Source organism: Ascaphus truei, chromosome 2, assembly GCF_040206685.1.
Source record: "Ascaphus truei isolate aAscTru1 chromosome 2, aAscTru1.hap1, whole genome shotgun sequence".
In the NCBI taxonomy this organism is placed as follows: Eukaryota; Metazoa; Chordata; class Amphibia; order Anura; family Ascaphidae; genus Ascaphus; species Ascaphus truei.
This window is the reverse complement of record NC_134484.1, coordinates 117,721,219-117,743,426: the sequence shown is the minus strand read 5'-3', so window position 1 is coordinate 117,743,426 and position 22,208 is coordinate 117,721,219. Positions and strand designations below refer to the sequence as shown.

General features: G+C 40.5%; 1 protein-coding gene across 2 annotated transcripts in view; it reads left to right on the top strand.

Annotated features, from left to right (window-relative positions):
- SNTG1 (syntrophin gamma 1) overlaps positions 1-22,208 on the top strand; it is a 918,236-nt gene that overhangs the window by 618,490 nt on the left and 277,538 nt on the right. For both annotated transcript variants that reach the window (XM_075584465.1, XM_075584466.1), the window contains one exon: positions 10,860-10,916. In XM_075584465.1, coding sequence (XP_075440580.1) covers positions 10,860-10,916 — 57 coding nt within the window. The remainder of the gene's footprint in view (positions 1-10,859; positions 10,917-22,208) is intronic.

Sequence of the window (22,208 nt, the reverse complement as noted above, 5' to 3'; positions counted from 1 at the left end):
TGCAAGCTCTTGGGGCAGTCCCAGGCTCCGTTGGTGAAGGAGCAGCGTCTCAGCAGGTTTCCAGGACTGGTGTAAACCATCCGGTCAAAGTGCAGGCTTTTGGGGCATTCCCAGGCTCTGTTGGCAAAGGAGCAACGTACACAGGCGGCACCCTTTATCCGAGTGCGGCTCATTCCGCAAGCCGGGAAATGTTCTGGCTTGCGAGCCGCACTCCCTCAGCGTGCCGCGCATCACCGATGCGCGGTCACGCATCATCGGGTGCCTGTGCCGCCTGTACGCGTGCCCAGGGCTCCCCGAGGGAGCCCTGGTGTCGCGTGGATGTCACGACGACGGCGGGATGTTCCGGGGGACTCGGCGGACCCGGTAAGGAGAGGGGGAAGCCCCGATCGGCGGGCCTCTCCTCCGAGGCTTCGGCGCGCGCCCGGCACCCTCCGGCGCGCGCCAGGTTACTGCTGCGGCCGAGAACGGGCAAATGCTCGAATAAACTCGGCCGCAGCAGTACCAGCAGTTTCCCAGGGCTGGTGTGCTGTAGATAGTCCAAGAAAGAAGTTCCGTATTGATAGTGCCTGTAGCACTAGCGCTTGGATCAGTCCGCTCCAGCGCTGGGTGTAGACTTCAATGTCAGTGCGTCTGACGTCATGACGCTATGGGCGTGCGCTCTCTCCTCTTTTTTCCTTTTAGATATCTTGTGGACGTGGTTGGTCCACACTGAGAGCTGCCGGAGACCCTGCACACCAGCACCCATATTATTCATTGGAACTATTTGAGGACTGGTTTATCCTTTCATTTGCTTTTTTCACCTGTTGTTGTTATATGTTTGTTATGGGCCTATCCTATGTTTTTAGGTCCATATAACCTTCACATTATTGCTTAGGCAATTTAGGTAATTTATACAAGATAGTTCTAGCATATACATATACAGTTATTTATGTTCCTTAGAGGCGCAGCTTTTTTCCTTCTGTTTGTTATATATATATATAGCACTAAGTTGGGATTCTAATAAAATAGATCTCCCGCATTGTGATGTTATAGGGACTTATATTCATGTTTGTGGTGATTAATACGTTGTGTTGTTGTATGCAATGAAAGTAATATTTATCTATTTTTTTTTTTAATACACATAGACTCATATTTACTACACATTTTTTCTGCCATAAGACATATTTCCCCACTTGGAAACAGCATTAACATGAATGGGCTGTAAGGTATCTTCCAGCATTGGAAGTGGCTTTCTGCCATAGTTGGCCTTTTTAATTTGACTTTGTTTCAGGAAATAGGAATATCAGATTAAGGGGTATTTTGCACTAGAATGGAAGTCTTCAGCCATGGCAGTGTTTACCATTACTTCTCTGTACTGTTTCTCTTTTTACATACCAACAGCTGTGTACTGGGATTGGGCTTGTAGCATTTCAATTTTTTTGGCAACAGACATCTTTAGAATTCTTAGAAGGCCTTTAAGACTTTAGAAAATGTCAGCCTTTCACTTTTGTTCATTAATCAATCATGATTGTGCACAGTTTTACCTGAGGCTTGCTCTCAAGAAGACCGTCAGGGGATCAAATTATAAAAAAAAAACCCTAACAAACTGCACATACAGTAGCAGATAAAATTCCACGCCTGAATTTAAAGCAAATATAAAATACTTACTCCATATTCACTGTAAAAATCAGCATTTCTGAGTATCACTAGCATTAGCTCTTGGAAGAATGCAATAAGCATAGTGTTATGTAAAGGGTAATTAAAAATAAATAAATACTGAAGTTATTTAATGTTATCATACATGGGGCATTCAAGTATTGATAAATTAATTCTTCATAAATAATTTCACAAATCAATGCATAGGTTACAGTTTGTTTGACTATGAAAGATCTAAGTTTAGGAAAGTTGTTATTTGGGTTCTGGCATTATACTAGTACTGTATGTGGACTAAAAAGATGGCAAAGAACACTGGAAGAAGAACAATAGGTACAGATGCCCAAAGTTTCCTTCCTGAATAATTAATATGTACTGTATAGTCAGAACAGCTTTTTTTTAATCAGGATTCTATTAAGTGTTCTCATTAAAAAAAAGGAATATTTTTTAATATCGTAGAAACTTGTGGGCCTATTCAAGTGTCTGCTATCTTGACTTTGTCACAAAATGTTGTCGTATTCTGCAAGATTTTTCAGAAGTAGAAATTCTTGTAAAATGCTGTGAGAACATAACCTCACATTCTGTGCCAATAAATATACAGTACAAACTGCGATATGTTGACTTCATCTTTTTTTTCAAACCAAATTGACAAAACATACATGGGGAGCTCAATCACAAAGCTACACTATAGAAACTGATAATTTTACAATTACCGATGGGCCCTTTAATTAATTTAGTAATTTTAATGATATACGTATATATGCCTGGTCAATGTTGCTATTCTGTGATCAATTTGTACTGCGCGCAGTCCTGAGTATACTATCAGCTTTGCCAAAGTTGAGAGTTTGGCACATTTCTGCGCTGTACAAATGTATCAGAGAATAAATCCAGGCATTCAGCCAACATCCCAGTTTGGGAGGCCGCTCCCAGGAGACTCCAACACATCTCTGGAGAGCTTTCTCATAATAAAAGTAACTTCCCACACTGTATCCTGTTCACAGCAAAATTAACTGCATTTTAGTATATCTGTAAGAGACAAAAGTTAACTCATCATGCACCTAGGCCATCAGAAAAACAAGAAAACACCATTCTTATTACTGCAATGAATAATTATCACCGCCATCTAGATGTCAAAGTACATGTACATGTATCCCCCTTTCTCCCTGTGTCACGGCGACTACGTGTGCTGATATACCTGTGTGGCAAACAATAGGCCTGATCCTCTGCCACTGGGAGCCTGGGGTGTATGTATATCCACTTAACAGTGCCTCCACCTGAGAAAGATTCTCACATAGTAGGATAGCCCCTCCCAAGACAATAGGCCAAGTAATAAACACACAGAGTATGGGGAACAGTATTTACTGGGAGGTAAGAAACAATGACAACAATACGAACAGCAATAGACATCTATGTATACCAACAAGCACAATATCCCCACAGTTCTTGGGTGCAGGGGCACTAGTTCTCAGTGTCCAGACCCCAATGGCCTTTCCCACCCCCAAGTGTGAGACAGCACTGCCCACGTGAATATTCGTGCACTTATGCGGATACCTTCCCGGCCCCCCAGCCCCCTGGGTGTAGCTGAACAACAGTCAACGGGCAGTCTGCTCCAACGACGCCTTCCGCCTCCGTGTGGGGTGGTCTCCAGCAGGAGGGTCCCACTAGATATAGTCTCTGAACGTAGCTGGTCTGATCCCAGACCACAAGTTACGAATCACAGTGTGGCGTAGGAACTGTGTCCCTGATGCTGCACAACACAGGGAAAATGGTCCCTAGCTGTGGGCTTCCCTATACAGCTGCAGGAGCTTACTGTGATTCGGGGACTAACTGGGGCCTGCAGAGAAAGATGGCCTAGTCCCAGGGCTACTGGCACATGGGACCCTACCTCCCTCTTTTGTATCCTACTCCTAACTGTTATCACTGTTCTAACTGTTTAAATGCAGCAGCCCTATTGGCTTCCTGGCAACATGTGGTCTGCAGTCCTTGAAGCTGCTGAGATTTGTAGTTCCCAGCGAATCTATGGGTGTAATGGCCGCCGCTGGCAACATACTGCACATGCGCCACATGTACAAAGTTGGCTGCCGCAACTCTAGATACTATCTGCGCATGCGCGAGCCTTCTCTGCACATGCACGCGTACAAACAAAATGACGGCGCCCTCTGCGGCGCACCGATGACCCGCTCACCAACTCACAATCTCCCTGCAACAACCACACAGACGTCCCCCTCACACAGTCTGGAGGCAAGAGGGGGACCTGGCTACATACAAATTGTTGTTTACAGTTTGTGAAGTGGAGAAAAAAGTGTGTTTCAAAACAATAGTGTCCTAGTCAACTAATTATCAGTGTAAAAATTACATGCGAACACTGATGTGTTTTGCAGAAATCAAAAAATGTATATACAAAAGTGTTAAAAATTATATTTTATCAATTTAGTAATATGTGCTAAAGTGCAAAAACATAAAAAAATATCAAATGTAAATAAAAAAAACTCAAGAGTTATTCAATCATAAATAAAAATCAGATCTAAAACAGACTCCTGATAGCTATAGTCCTTGCCTTTTCTTATATTTTTTTTATTATAGTCCTCCTTAGATGTACAGTAGTTACTTCTTTTAAATCAGCCTCTCTGCCAGGTGACTATGCTGCTCTCAAACAGAGGCATTCCAATCCTCACTAGATAGAAGCAATAAAATGCACAAAAAGGGACCCAGGACTAGAGTTACATCCGGGCCCCCCCTCCCTCTCGCCCCGGCTGTATTGCGAGCCCCCTCCCATTTCACACCCTACGAGTCCCTTCTATTTCTCACCCTCTTCCCATGTATTTCTCTCCCCTCTATCTTACTTCCTCAATCATAGTTGTATAGTGAACAAGAATGTTCACAAATTCGGCGTTCAGAGAAATGCAAGGAAACTGCACAGCATCATAGAATATACAATGAGGAGAGGGTGGAGTGACCGAGTTATGGGCTGACCTCCAGGAATATCCAACGTGAGATAGTTAATGTCTGTTTGTGATAAACTGGCAAGTATGCAATGAAACATTTAAATCACAGGACTCACGGTTAGCAGGAGGGCCCAGCGGTATCCCCACAAAAGTCCACAGGTTCTTCTTTGCCACGATCCCAAGTGCGACTGCTCTGTCGCAGCAGGTAGAGGGAACTGGATAACATCTTGATCCGGCTGTGTTGTCAGCAACCTGGTGTGCTACCGAAGACGTCTCGCGTAGATGTGATGCTCCTCCCAAGGTAGAAAGAATCGATGCACTGCCGGAATAACTCGTGCAGAGGCTGAGAGATGTGACTATGAAAAGACTTTATTGCAGCATAGTGGAGCTCTGGCAGATCCTCTGACGCGTTTTAGCCAAGGGGGGCTTTGTCAAAGAGTGATCTGCCAGTAGCAAAGGAGTCCTGATATAGTGAGCCAAATCAGTTCACCTGTAGAGTAACGAAATACAGGTGCACTGAATAATTCAACTAACACAGGAGACATACCAAATACAAATCAACACAAAAGGTTAAAAAATACAAATCAACACAAAAGGTTAAAAAACTGGTCTCAAGTATATTGAAATAAAAGTGCATTAAAAGGTGTAAATCAATACATACAGTATAAATGAGACCAGCATGAATACAAAAGACATGTTAAAAAATAAATAAAGAGCTACCAAACCAATGCTGAACATAATAAATAATATAATGGTGTCATGAAATAAATAAAATAAAATAATCTAAGACAATCAAATTGCTATAATACGAATACGGATGTGAAACCAATAATGAAGTGAGGATACAATAAATCTAATACTATAGTAATAATAATAAATGTATGATGTATGATGTAATGAGATATATGAACAAAATATCCATAGCATGAATGAGGACTAATAATGCAAAAAATGTTTCAATTCCCATTCAATATTGAGTCCTTTAGGACAAAGAGTATCTAATGAGAAGATCCAGAACATCTCCTGTTTGCTAAGGGAGTTTTGTCTGTCACCACCTCTAATGTGAATAGGTATATGCTCTAAGCCGAAAAAACGAAAATTGTCTATACTTCCTTGTGGACACCCCGTAAAGTGTCCAGAAACTGGGTGTGTGATGTCTTTTTGTAATAATGAGTCTGGTATGCTCTGAGATTCTTACATGAAGAGATCTGATGGTTCTACCAACATATTTTTTGTTGCAACCACAAGTGATAACATATACAACAAAACTCGTGTTGCAGTTGATGAATGATCTCATTTTGTATCTACCTTTAGGGGAATTGGTATGTATGATTTTTGTTGGTTTTGCAAAACGACAACATCTGCAAAAACCACATTTAAAGAACCCTTTAGGAATGGTGGATGGAGGTTTATGATGATGTGTGATCCCACTAAAAAAAATTTCAATGAACTTCAAAATCTATTGGAATTGGGGGATGTGTTATATGTGCTTAGTACTAGGGAACGTTTGTTTCTCAATTGTTTTCATCCTGTCACACCGATATTTCACCATCTCCCATAGATCCATAAATCACTCGAGAACCCTCCGATTCTCTAGTATTGGATCTTTGGGAGATGGTGTCTCTCGGTATGTAGGCAGATTCCTCCAACCACTTGTACATTCCTTGCCATCCTTTATTCAGGACATGACGGCGCTTCTGATTGCACTCAGAGAAGTTGTCTGTAGTGACACTTATAGATGGGTCACCATTGATGTCACGTCACTCTATACAATAATTGAACACAAACACGGCTTACAAGCTATTTATCACTATTTATTATCATCCACGTTATCCACAGCACAAATCACTTTCATTACTGATTCAATTTTATTTTTACTTTCTCACAATTATTTTTTATTTGACTCACAATTTTTTCTTCAGAAACGGGGCACAGCAAGGGGGACGTCTTTTGCCCCCTCATATGCCAATCTTTTTATGGGATTATGGGAGTCTATTCACATTTATGGGAGCACCAACACTTTCCGTCACAATATTATTTTCTACAGACGTTATATCGATTACCTCATTTTTATTTGGAATGGTGATGTGGACACTTTAAAAAAAAATTTTTAGACTTTAAACACCAATGAAATTAATCTTACATTCACTATGGAAACAGATCCGATGTCTTTTCATTTTCTTGACGTGGCACTCCATGTTGGCCCTGATAAGACAATTCATACAGATATTTACAAAAAACCTCACTCCAGAAATTCCTTTTTGCATGCCAGGAGTTGCCATCCTAAATCTTTATTACGTGGGATCCCCAAAGCGAAATTTTTGCGCTATAGGAGGATATGTTCCAATGATGACTCCTTCCTCCAACACTCTAAAGAATTATCCTCCAGATTTTTAGCCAGAGGCTATTCCCAAGATGATATCCAGGAAGCTTTTCTTAATGCTCGCTCCATGGATAGAACTGACCTTGTTAAGTACAAAAAACGGAAAGTGAACACCTTCAAGGACAGCCCCTTGTTTATCACTAAATTCAACAAACAGGCATATTACATTTGTAAAATTGTATCCAAGCATTGGCACATTTTTAAACTTGATCAGGATCTAAATCAAGTTACAAAACATGGTCCAAGAGTTGCCTTTAAAAAGGCGGACACTTTGGCTTCCTCAGTATCTAGGAGTCTTTTTCAAACACATCATCATAAACCTCCATCCACCATTCCTAAAGTGTTCTTTAAATGTGGTTTTTGCAGATGTTGTCGTTTTGCAAAACCAACAAAAATCATATACCAATTCCCCTAAATGTACTGTAGATACAAAATGAGATCATTCATCAACTGCAACACAAGTTTTGTTGTATATGTTATCACTCGTGGTTGCAACAAAAAATATGTTGGTAGAACCATCAGATCTCTTCATGTAAGAATCTCAGAGCATGTCAGACTCATTATTAAAAAAAGACATCACACACACCCAGTTTCTGGACACTTTACGGAGTGTCCACAAGGAAGTATAGACAATTTTCGTTTTTTCGGCTTAGAGCATATACCTACAGTATTCACATTAGAGGTGGTGACAGACAAAACTCCCTTAGCAAACAGGAGATGTTCTGGATCTTCTCATTAGATACTCTTTGTCCTAAAGGACTCAATATTGAATGGGAATTGAAACATTTTTTGCGTGATTAGTCCTCATTCATGCTATGGATATTTTGTTCATATATCTCATTACATCATACATCATACATTTATTATTATTACTATAGTATTAGATTTATTGTATCCTCACTTCATTATTGGTTTCACATCTGTATTCGTATTATAGCAATTTGATTGTCTTAGTTTATTTTATTTTATTTATTTCATGACACCATTATATTATTTATTATGTTCAGCATTGGTTTGGTAGCTCTTTATTTATTTTTTAACATGTCTTTTGTATTCATGCTGGTCTCATTTATATTGTATGTATTGATTTACACCTTTTAATGCACTTTTATTTCAATATACTTGAGACCAGTTTTTTAACCTTTTGTGTTGATTTGTATTTTTTAACCTTTTGTGTTGATTTGTATTTGGTATGTCTCCTGTGTTAGCTGAATTATTCAGTGCACCTGTATTTTGTTACTCTACAGGTGTACTGATTTGACTCACTATATCAGGACTCCTTTGCTACTGGCAGATTACTCTTTGACAAAGGCCCCGTGGCTGAAATGCGTCAGAGGATCTGCCAGAGCCCCACTATGCTGCAATAAAATCTTTTCATAGTCACATCTCTCAGCCTCTGCACGAATTATTCCGGCGGTGCATCGATTCTTTCTACCTTGGGAGGAGCATCACATCTACTTCCTCAATCACCCCGCCTTCAACCTTGCATGTATTTCTTCCCCTGCGTCCCACTCTTACTACCTCTTTTCCTTACTCACTCCCTCACTCACTCCCTGCCTCTCTCCACTCACTCACACCCACCTTCCGTCAACTACCCTATTGTTAAATAGCCCTCCACTCCCCCAATATATTTTCAAAGGCCCCCCACTCCCCCAATACATTTTAAAAAGTCCCCCCACACCCAAATACATTTTAAAAAGACCCACACCCCCTAATACATATAAACAAGACCCCCAGTACATATTTTTTTTAAAACAGACTTTCCTTGTGGATGATAAAAGAAATAACCGTCGCGAGTGAATATAGAGATTCACATTTAACAACAAACAGTGCAGCTCTAACCCAATGTGTGAACAACATCTGTGTCCTTGTGGTAAAATGGGATAAGAAAAAAAGGGGAGCGCAAGGTATATACTATGTGTGTAGTGAAAAAATAAATGAATGGATAATTAAACCAATAAGATAAGATGTTCTTGATGGTTCCCTTCTTCTTGTATGGCAGGTGGTGAACTACCTTCAGGGTATCACAGGGTGAGAAGAAGAGAAAAACTACAATGGTGTCGATAGTATAGAACAGGTTTATGTATCATGTGATGAAAGAACAATTGCACTCATATTAAGTACATATATGTCGGACAATGTACAGGGGTCTTTTCTGGAGGTCCTAGTCCCAGCCGCAATGTTGAAAGTCCTTTTTTCCTCCTCGTGCATTGTCAGGAGGCCGGGGAGCACCGCCACACTCACCCAGTGTTCTCTTCCTGACTGTGACATCACAGATTCTCACGTCGCGCGAGATTTCAGGTTACAGGAACAAAAAAGGCTGGAAATGGCTGTGTGGGTCTCCTTGTGCCTCCCACTCCACTGAAATATGTGACAGGCTCTAATCTCAATGCATTTAGCCCTGTAGGAGTCTGGATTGCATGTGCTAAACTTAAATATTTATACACAATTTAACCAATGATATTTAAAAACACTTTATGAACAAATTAGCAATAATCATATATATTAGGCATTCATTGTATATAACTTAATGCAAGTAATAGGATATTAAAATACCTCAGCTCAAGCTTAATTTAGGTAAAACTGGAATAATTTGTTCATAGAATGACCGGTGAGTGTGCCGGCACTCCCCGGCACTCCCCGGCATCCTGACAATGCGTGAAGAGGAAAAAAGGACTTTCAACATTGTGGCTGGAACTAGGACCTCCAGATAAGACACCCAAAGATCTCTGTGCATTGCCTGTCATATACAGTATGTACTAAATGTGAGTGCAATTGTACTTTTATCACATGATATATAAACCTGTTTATACTATCTACACCATTGGAGTTTTTCACTCTTGTTCTCATCCTGTGAGACCATGAAGGGAGATCCCCACCTGCCATACAAGAATAAGGGAACCATTAAGAACATCTTATCAGTTTATTAATCCATTAATTTATTTCTTCATTACACACATAGTATATACAGTACCTTACGCTCCCCTTTTTATCTTATCACATTTTCCCTTGTGGATGGTCTATGGTGGGCCCGGCCGACACTGCAAATTGGGCCCAACCTCTGGCCAGGCCCAGCTGCCGGTCCTCTCGTGACCGAGCCCTGGCTCTCCCTCACTGCAGGCTTCTACTGTATTCCTCTGTCCCATGCCGAGCTGGCGCGCACCGGGCCTCTCTTCATGCCATCGTGCATAAGTTGCTTGGCCAAGCCTAATCCCAGTGCGCTGATGTCAAAGAGGCCTATCGGTGTGCGACAGTGATAGAGGCCTGTAGGCATCTGAGAGAGCCGGGGCCCGGTTGCGAGAATACCAGCAGCTGGGCCTGGCCAGAAGTCGGGTCAACTTGCTCCACTGGGGCCCCCCAGCCGGTGGGTACAGGAAACCTGTACCTTCTGTCCCCCCTGTTGGTGGCCCATACCACACCTGCCAAACTATTTCCATAAGACCAATAGTGTCAAGTTCTAGAACCCTTGTAAGAAGAGCTAGCAGAATTGCAAAGCATGTCAATCTGATCGGTAAGGGCTCTTTTGACACAAATTGAAGCTGCTAGAATATCCTCCATTGTCTTCAAAGTATTTAAACTCTTTTGTACGGGGTCTCCCTTTTTCTTATATTGTAATTTACTTGCTACTCGTATTCCTATTGTTTGTACTACGTTTTCTTAAATCTAATTTTGTACACTGTTGGCTCTAAAAATGTTGGACTAAAATATACATAAGCACCTTATGGCTTTTGTTTAAAATGTATTTCAAACTTCGAAATGCATTATAGAGCACTTTTTCAGTCTTTTTTTTCCATCTCTGATAATGCTATTTCAGTACTACCTTCATAAATAAATATGTTATATATATTTATATTTTATTTGCACTAATTAGTAGAACTCACCCAACATTTTATTTTTAGGAAAGAACAGTAGCAATCAGAAGACAAACTGTTGGAGGATTTGGACTCAGCATAAAGGTATGGTTATAGTCAATACTATATTGTTCAATTATATGGAAACATATTTATATTTATATATATTTATATATTTATATAAACATACTAATATTCAAATGTATCTACTACAGTATTTTCCAACCTAGCATTATATCATTATAAGATACAAATATTGTTCTCATTTAGAAAATCTCTATTTTCTATAGAAATTAAGGTCTATTGCAAAGCATAACACAATGGAATAAGATAAAGGGTCAATTTTATATTGTCTGAAGAGACCAACTTGGCCATTTTCGGATGAAAATCCCTATTGAAGTTTATGAGAATTTTAGACTGAAAACAGCCTGAACAGACGCTTCAGGCTATATAGAATTTAGCTCTTTGAGACCAGGACGGGATCAAAATCTCATAAGCACAGGAGTTAGGTTGGAAAGAATTACATAGCTGTATTTTTATATATACAGATATGGCCCGATATTGGGTTAACATCAAATAATATTGAACATTTTATCACCTACCTCAGGATGGCATTAGACTTACTGTACAGTATCTTGCATTTGTTTATAATGGCCAAACACTACATACATATAGACAAAATAAGACTAGCAAACCTATAATAAGTGATAAAAATATGTTATATTAGGATTGTGGAACATATTTATATACAAATACAATAGTGAGAGTCGGCTCTCCCAAGGTAAGTAGCAATGTGTAGCAAAGGTGCAGGAAACCCAAAGGCTCCCCTCAATACATATAGACAGAGGGTGGAGTAAGGAATTGTAACGCCTGTATGCCCGCAGACCTGGCCAGTCCCCAGTATTGAGGTGGGTAAGGGTATAACACGCACCCACAGCAGTGAGGGCATGCCCGGAGTGTGGTAATGCATTGCCAGGCCTGGTAAGAAAGGGTTAACGTATATTTGCTGAGTCTGGGGTGCTAGAGATCGGAGAGTAATGTCCGTGTACCAGAGTTCAAGGGTTGGAGAGAGCAGCGTATATATATATATATACTCCCAATCCCCTTACACCAAGTGAGTCTCCCCACAGTACAAAGGGTGCTTGGCACCAATACCATGATGTTCTTTTACCCAATGTCAATGCCCACCCAAAAGTGTGTATGGTAGTGCTAACCATGTACCATCGGTGCACTTTAGTTGAGTTATCTGCCGGGTACTCCAATACCCGGAGCGGCCGATTAACAACAGGGATCCTGGAGATCAAGCGACGTTGGCGTCAGCGAAGCCTCTGTCTGGGGTGGGTTCCAGCAGGATGGTCCCACCAATAAAATAGTCTTCAATCATGTATGCCTTTTATCGGATCCCAGACTGCAGGCTATGCTTCACAACGTGGCATCTTTACTGGAACAATAAACTAACTATATAAATCAAATGGAGAAATGTCTCTAGCTAGAGGTTTTCCTGAAGCAGCCACAATCTAATTAGGTATCTTGGACCTAAGGGGATTAATATGACCTTGTCTGGGTGCCACTGACACCCAGATCTTATCCTCCCTGTCTCAGTCCTGGCTCAAACTGAACTGTCAGTTTGCACTTCAAGTGCTCCCAAAGTTCCAATCTCCCTTCAGGAGATTCTAGCAGCCCTGTTGGCTGTACTATGTCACATCACCTCACCTCCTGGGGCATTTTGGGGAGTGTAGTTCCCCTGTGGAGCAACATAGTAAGGAGGAAGGGAGGGTGACCAGATTGAGATGTGGCTACATCCATAGCAACTTGATCTTTCGCAGAGCACACAGTGAATTTAGAATCACAGGCAGGAAAGCTTAATAAGTGAAGATTATTTTCCCTCTTCTTCATTTAAATGTAATTTTTTTTCATGGGTTGAAATTCTGCCTAAATACTATTTAATCTTTTGCCACTGAGGGCATGACAATTTTAAAGCCTTGTCCATATCTGGATCTGCAAGATGGGTTTCTAAATTCAGTATTTTCACATCTCTAGTTAATGTACAGTAGACAGATGGGAACTGCTTCTCAATTAAAAGGGTTCCTGAAGCAACACACTGCTTATTGTATCTCCAAAATTCACAGAAACAACCATTATTCTTTAGAGAAAGGAAGGGGAACAATGTCCTTTTGCAATTGTTTTAGTTGATGTGCTTTTTATTTTTTTTTCCTAACGGAGTAATTTCCTTTTGTCTTCTCTCCTTCAGCTAAAAATAGTTTTTCCCTATTAATAAAGCTCTCAAATCCCTATAATCCATTCCCTTCACTTTATCTTGTGCCGTACTTTGCTGGCTAACAGATACAATGACTTCAGTAATCAATCTCTTTATTCAGTGGATCATTTACTTGCTTACCAATCAATGCTTTTATCATTCATATAATCACTAGGCACATAATAGATTCTACTGTTTTCTGCCAATTGCTTTCTAATATTTACTTACTTGTTATAGCTATGTAATAAAAAAAACAGTCACAATTCACATTTGTAATCTTGTTTTATTTAAATAATACAATTCACTTTGAAAATTGAATTTCAATTACTACCTATAATGGTTATAGGATAGTCACTGCTTTTAAAAATCTGCATTCAGATTTGAAATATATTTTAGAAAATGCCATATTTTGAAAGTATACGTAATTGTTGTGGTATGGCTGATGGATATTTAGTGGAATGTTCCATGTACAGTTTGTACTTTGAATGAAACGTAAAATTTAATATGTTGTCCTTTAATAATGTTTTCATGGTCAGGAAAAAAAACTGATATATAACATACTGTAATTCAAACACCTGCCAGATTTTTTACAAATTTCAAAATACATACAGTAGTAAAGGTTATTGTAATCACTCAAAACGCAGGATATCTCAGAGTTTCCATAGGATTCAATGGCAGTGATATTGCAGAATATCACAAAATATCCACCATACCGTGTCAGCGGGTGCACTAACACCTGCTTTATCCATACATACAAAATAAACAGAGTTTAAATCTATAGAGGCAGCCAGCTTTCATTTACAACTTGCCACAACACATGTGCTGGTTAACGGCGGACCAAATGTGTAGTGTTCAAGGCAAAGTGCAGCGCAGGGGAGAATTGCCCATAAGGATTAACACAGCATGGGTATCTGCTTCTGAATGGGACTCCCACTGTGTTAGTCCTATCGGGCTGCATTAGTCTGGAAGAGATGGGCATTGACAGTAGACAAAATCAGTAACTCTCTCTGCGCACCTTTATCAGGTGTGGGCACTGCTTTTATTTTATTTTAGTATTGAAGTAGGGGGTCTCCATAGCTGAGCCCCATTTCTTCCCAAGTTACAGGTCCCCTGTATTCGGGTGCTGGTATCTCTGCGAAGTTTAAAAGTCTCAGTCACGAGACGCGGGAGAATTACATTTGCAGGAGATACAGACACCCCATACTGGATCCTGTAACTCTGGAAGCAGGGGGTCTCTGGGGCTGAAATTAACGCAGTTCAGCTCGGAAGACCCCCTGCTTCAATACTATGTGATGAAAGTAAAATAAAAAAAGCTTAATTACTTTAGTGGCTAGCCACGAAGATTATGAAGCGGTTAAACCAAAACACCGGGTTTGTTTAGGGCAGACGGGGTGGGTGAAGAGGATACTTGCCCCAGGGTGGGTTGTTAGGCCTACCGGGAAGGTAATGAAGGATTCCCCTCCCACTACCCACCCAAGTGGCCTAACCACCCACCTCGGGCAACTACCCTCTTCAACCTCCCCCTCTACCACCAATAACCCTCTTCCCCCCGCATAGCAATAGGCAAATGCCCTAGTAACCAAATATGGCTACTAGTGCTTTTGCACATTCAAATACAGTTAAATGCATACAATAAAATAAATAACAAATTAAATTAATAAATGTTTTACTTACCCCTGCAAGGATGAAGGTATTCTCTCCTCTTCTGCACGAACATGTAAGGGCGGATGCCCAACTATTAAAACACCAGTAGCCCCTTAATTACTTTAGCGGTTATTACCACTAAGGTATTTAAGGGGTTACTGGTGTTTTAATGTGGTGGATGAAGGGTGTACTGTAGTTTCCCAGGGGAGAGTGATTATGCCTCCCAGGAGGGTTGCAGAATTGGTTAACCCCTTAATTACCATAGCAGTTGTAACCACTAAGGTAATGATGGAGTTTACCTCTCCCACATCCCACAAGATAGGCCTAACCCCCGCCATGGGGAAACAACCCCCACCCTTTCCACCCCCATCACCAACCACCCCCACAAACACAAATGGGCAAAAGCACTAATAGCTCCCATTGATCACAAAGGTAACCACAGTGACAATCAATGGGTGTATTGGCTAGTAGTTTTTGTTGTATTGCATTTTAATGGTTATTTAATTTAATTTTGTACTTATTCATTTTTAGCATCACAAATTGGCAAAAGCGCTCTTTGCCATTTGGTTTTTGCTTTGATTTTTGCCCGTTTGTATTTGTGGTGATGGGGTGGAAGGATGGGGTATGTGGGTATTTGCCTCAGGGTGGCGGTTAGGCCTACCTGGAGGGTTAAATCTATTTTAATGGGCAAAAGTGCTTTCAGCCATACAGTATTTGGCTCGTAGGGCATTTTCCTATTCCTTTGGGGTGGGGGTGGGGGGTTGGGGGAGAAGGATGTTGGGTCTACAGTGGGTGGGTGAAGGGAGTAGTTGCCCTGGGGTTGGTGGTTTGGCCTCTTGTGTGGATAATAGGAAGGGTTAAACCCTACATTACCTTGGCAGTAAATAAACACAGAGTGATGAGATGGCCACAGTAGTTTGATGCACTCACGGTCAAAAAATGAGGGGGAGTATAAGATGTAAATATCCCCAAAGGGTGGCTGAATACACTCACTCATACATGTACCAAATAGGAGCAAAAGCATTCTAACCAATAAAATAAAATAATAAACTTTAATAGTATTCAAATAACAACGCCGAAATAAGTGAGCATATAATACATAGTGAAAACTAAAAATGGATTGAAAATCCCCAGAACCAAGAAAACAAGGTGTCAGAAGGTGAGACCGGGGCTAATAAGTCAAAAGAACCTAAATTAGGTATATGCTAGTATGTATATAAGCCCCTAGATGAAATAGACAATATTAATATATAAGCCATAAAGAGATTCAGAGAAGAACATGTGGTTGTGGGCAAATGAAGGCAGTTGGAATGGTAAATGTATAGAGCATGCAAAGTCCAAATTGAAACACAAATGTTGCAGAATAGTGGCTCAATAAGTAAAGAAACAACAATCCATATATGCTAGTGCAATATAGCAGTGCACCGGCATGAACAGCCGAAAATATGAAGCCCAAATACAGCCGTATGTCCTTGTGTCTCCAAAGGTCTATCTGCTTCCAAACACACCATCTCGCATGTGGGCATCACATGCGTGACGTCACCATGTCGCAACGCACATTTCACGCTTCTTCAGGGGAGAGGAGTCTCAAATGTTGTCATAACGAGTAAAATATACCCTGTGGTATAGGGAGAGCAAAAGTTATCAGCCTATTTGAAGGTGCCTTGAGATGCATGGTCCCAGGCAACCAGCAACAACAAACAAGGTCTGGATGATGTTGATATTTTCATTCATAGTAAATAGAAAAGGAACATAGTAACCTTAAGCAAGGCAAGCAAGATTGTCCAAAGGTAACTCACTAACATTGCAAAAGAGACCACTGAGTCTCCACTAGTGCTCAAACCACCAACAGCAAAGAAGTTCAATGTGGTATCCAATGCTGTTTGTTTTCTTAAGCCAAAGCCAGATTGTCATATATTGCATGTGAGTATGTATAAGTGCTGGTAAAAAAATCTTGATGGTGATCACAGGTAATACTGAACCCCTATAGCTCAAGTGAATGTATAATTACACAGCACATAATAGCATCCAGTTCTCAGTCCTGATGGCAATCCTAAGCCCAATAATATAGTCCAAGAAGGCAATAATGGATAAATTATGAAGATAGAGAATGATACTCACTGAACTTGACTATCAAGATAGGCTCGAGCTCGCGTGCATCTCCTAGAGAGGTAAGTAATGCAAAGGGTTTCCGTGATGATCCGACAGGAGCCAGGAAGCCAGAAGAGCACAGCAGCAAAAAGCGGGGACCAAACAATGATGTGCCATAAAAACAAGGGTTATTTAATCCAAAAATAAGGTACACAGGAACATACAGATGTACCTTATTTTTGGATTAAATAACCCTTGTTTTTACGGCACATCATTGTTTGGTCCCCGCTTTTTGCTGCTGTGCTTTTCTGGCTTCCTGGCTCCTGTCGGATCATCACGGAAACCCTTTGCATTACGTAACTCATTATCAGATGGAAAAAATGGAAGGAAACCCCAAAGGGGTAGCCACACTCAAAACACAATAAAAGGGAATAAATATATCTAGATACTCAACATATAATGATGAGCTTGAGTATATATAAGTAGATATATGATATATACTATAATGATGCTCATGGTCAGAAAGGTGTATCCATAACTCCACTAATCAAGGTAGAGTGACTAATTTAATGAGGCATAGAGTGACAATGCACAAAATACTGAGTGATATGTAGAATACAGTAGGAAACAGCTGATGGCATGAACAGTAGGGTGAAAACATGTACACAAATATACATATACACATATAGTGTATGTATATATATATATATATATATATATATATATATATATATATATAAAACAGAAAAAAATCAGCACTAGGACTAACACAAATTAATTATTATAAGTGAGTAAATGGGTGACTAATAAGGCGCAATCCTGTATAGCAATAAAAAAACAGGAAAATTTATTAATTAAGCAAGGAAGGCTAGGTGACTGAACAGATTAAAACAAACACAATGATGCCAATAGACACAATGAACACAATATATGACAATAAAAAACAAGTGTACTCTTGAAAATAAAAAAGAAGGGAAATGTGACCAAAAAATGTCCAATAGCGCAAATGTAGGAGGCAGTGAGATGTGGGGGGAATTGTCACTCGTTAGGTAGCAAATGACCGGAGCAACAAATGGGGAGAGGTAATTGACCCATCAGATGATAGATTGCGGATGCAAACATTGAAAAATCAGGCTGATATTGACCTCTATAGATGGATATGGGTGGTAAGCAAATAGCATAGGCAAGGGATTAAGGAATGGTCTCACCAAAGGATGTAACCACGATGACCACAGGGGTTTCCGCGGCCCTCCGTCAGCACACCAACGAAATCACGCTGGAGATGAACATGTGATGCTTATAGTCTAAAGTCACAGGCAAATTTAGTTTTTTTTAATGCTTATTTTTGTTACTAGTATGATTATGAAGTTGTGGCCAATGCTGTTTGGCTGAGCAAGTCGCGCTGGTTCATTATTACATTTTTGGACACTAACTGGAACTGCGCATGCGGACTATTGACTCCGCAATGCTGTGATAAACAGCTGATTAGGAGAAAGAAAGCAAAGAAGCGCACCAAGATGAAGAGCATGTATTTAAAAATACAGTAAAAGTGCAAGTATTAACTTACATATAGGTTAGGGTTAGTAGTCCAGTATAAGATAGACAGTCCAGGCTCTGATCTCATCACCGGTCTGGAGGTGGGTCCAGAGTTGGTATGTGTCTGTCCCGCGTGCTGGGACACTGACACCTCAGGGTTCTGCACCGCTTCCGGGTGTTGTGTCTCACTGCGTCACTCGCACTCGCATCTAGCAGTCCCCCTCGTAACCATACCTCCGCAAACCTCTCGGCAAAGATAACAATGTGTACAGAGCACACAAGTCTATACCAGCAGCCAGCTGTCAGAAGACCTGTACGGACTGGGCTAATTCCGCTACGCGTTTCGCACGATACAGTGCTTCATCAGGCGAGGGGGTTGGGCACCTATAAGGGGCTTAAAATAGTCCATGAACCACAAGTATCTAATTAAAGTGGCTAATCAATTGAGACGTATGTATAAAGTGATGGAGAGTCACTCTAATCAGGTGATCTCCTACACTATGACATAATGAATGATGACATTAGGGTTTAAATGCATCTAAGGGACGTGAATATCCCCCAAAAATAGGAGGTGTATATAAACAAATATAGAGTTACTGGAGAATAATTGGTCCTTGGCAACAAAACTATATCTATCCTCATATATGCACATAGGGGTTACATGTAAATAAACACAATATATATGATAGATGCTCTTGATACATAATAATCATCTAAAATAATTACCTGTCGCAATAAAAATATTTAATATCTAATATCTAATAAGTAAACTGTATCCCTGGATCACGCTACCTGTGTAAGTATATATATATTAATATATCAAGTGCGCAAACACAATAAATGAAACCTGTTAAATCTATCGTATATGAAGCCACAATGTTGGTTTTAACACAGAAAACCACAGCATTTATCAGAATCCGAGAAAGATCAGTATAGGAAGGAGGTGATCACTGCAGCTCCCAGAAAGAACATCCGGAGCAGCAACTGAACAGCAGAATCGGGAGTTACGTAGCACTCAGGGCTTGGTTGCATGGTGGTGCTGTATCCTTTCATCAGAGACTTGGAAGGATAGTAATGTTTACTTGGCACATGGCCAGAGATGACGCCATGACATCAGACACGAGAACCTGGAAGACATGACGGATCATGGCGCGGGGAGCTCTACGATTGCAGGCGATTGCAGGCGATTGCGGCGTTCCGAGACGCAAATCCTAATCGGGCATTCCGGACGGGCCATCACCGGGAGATGTTAAGGGACATTTCAACATGACCCATACAAGAACGGTAAAGGCAGAGAGATGGGATGAGGCAGTAACCCAATTCAGCAAAGAGCTGAATATTTCCAGAGGCAACATCCTTAGAAGGCACACTTTCCCTTTATCAACTTTTCTCAAAGGGGGACGATACTGTGATTCCATATATTGGAGAGTCAGACTGAAGGCCCAGCAGAGGCCCCAACAGACAGTGGGACTAAGAAAGGAAACCTTTTGAGGACCTTTTACTCACACAGGGCCAAGTGAGTATTTTTCTCTATATACTACTGCCATCATCCACCCTGTTTAGACTACAAAAAAGTAAGTGCATTAACTGCAGTTCATCATAAACCCTTGTGCACAACTGAGACGTCAGAGAGTCTGGCTACCTCGTTAGCCATTCTACCATTGTGAATATATTTTGTATACTTCATTTGTTGATTTGTGCTCCCCTTATTTTCCCTTCTTTACAGATAATGCCAGTAGTAAGGCAATTGATAAATATTTTGATGGGAAAAGTTACTTGATTATGTGAATCAGAAAATGTGGATGCTGTTACCAACGACGTACAGCCCTTTACAATGTCCACAAGGGAATGATCCACTTGGTTTTGTTCCAAGCCAGTTTCTATTAGCCATATCCTTATGTTGGCTATGCACAAGTATATCTTTCAAATTCTTTGATCGTCTGCCACCCATATTTGTGAGGATTTCAAGAGTTGGGCTAAATCACCATCTTGCACAAGGATATGCCAGTGTTTCTGCAGAATTTGGCAGATTGAAGGGAATGTTCCCTTTTTCAGTTGTGAGTGAGAAGTTGTTCTAAGGGCTCTCTGATAAGCCTGCTTGATTACCCGCTTACTGTGGCCCCTTTCTAGAAAATGGTTGGTAATGTCCACGGCTTGTATTTTAAATTCATTGGTATTTGAGCAGTTATCCCTTAAACGGAGAAATTGCCCAATGGCAATACTATTGATCATATGTACTGGATGGTTACTGTTAGCCATCAAGAGACTATTGGTAGATGTTGGTTTAGGGATTATCATACTTTAAGCCATCCTTTTTTTTTTTTGATAATGGTAATATTAAGAAAGTCAATATGTTGGTAAAATTGATATGTAAATGTTAGATTATAGTTGTTCAGATTGAGTGTGTCAATAAACTTCTGAAGGAGAGCCTCTGTTCCATTCCATAATATCAATATGTCGTCAATATATCATACTCAAAGATCAATATGGTCACTGTAGATCTCATTATTGTCCATGAACACCCCTGTCTTCTCTCACCATCCCAAGCATAAATTCACATAGGTAGGAGCGCATGTGGTGCCCATGTATTATATGCTCACTTATTTCGGAGTTGTTATTTGAATACTATTAAAGTTTATTATTTTATTTTATTGGTTAGAACGCTTTTGCTCCTATTTGTTACATGTTTCAGTGAGTGTATTTAGCCACCTCTTGGGGATATTTACATTAATTATTATACTCACCATCATTTTTTTGACCGTGAGTGCATCAAATTGGGTCTACGGTGGCCATCTGGTCTGCTCGGTTATTAATTGATATTATTCCCTTTTGCACCAGGTCATTTTTATTCTTGCTTGAAATTGGTATGAGCGGTGTCGATCCATGTATATTACCTTGGCGGAAGTAACCGCTAAGGTAATAAAGGTGTAAACCCCTCCCCTAACCTTCCTCGTAGGCCAAACCACCCACCTTGGGGAAACTACCCACTTCACCCACCCCCTCTACCCCCAATAAACCTGGTAGTTTGGTTTAACCCTTCATTGCCTTAGCGGGTTTCTGGAGCTTAACCACATTAATCTCAGGCCCGGGGACCCCCTGCTTCCCAAGTTATAGGCCCCGGTATGGGGTGCTGGTAGCTCTATGCAAGATTAATTCTCCTGCATCATCTGACTGAGGCATTTCAACTTTTCAGAGATAAAGGCACCCCATACCGGGGCCTATAACTCATGAAGAAAGGGGTTTCCATTGCTGAAATTAATGCGGTTCAGTATTAGAGACCCCCTGCATCAATGCTATGTTATTAAAATAAAATATAAGCCACCTGATCGCCTGTTAAAGGTGCACGAGAGAGTGACTGATTCTGTCTACTCTCAATGTGCATCTTTTCCAGACTAATGAGGCCCGGTAGGATTAACACAGCGGAAGTCCCATTCAGAAGCAGGGACCCCCGCTATATTAATACTGATGGACAATTGGTCTTATTGTGGTGAATTCACGAGCAGACAGTTGTCATTTGCAGTTTCCTGGAGGAAAATTCGACAATATATCTGGCTACATCGGTAGCTCCAGAAAACTGCAAACTTATGGTCCCTAAATGATAAACTTAGCTTTCAATAAGTATCTATTAAATTTCAGTTTTCAGGATGAAGAAGCTTACTGTGCATAGATTTTACTATTCGTAACTGAATTTGAATTGTAAAAGAAGTAATTGAGCTCAGCAATAATATATTGCAGTTCATGCTTTTAACACAGAAAATCACTTTACGCCTACCAACTACTGTACTAGCAGTAAAATTGATTTTGCAAGTCATTTTTAATGTAAATTTGAACAATGCAACTTCTACAGATTACTTTACTCATCACCAATA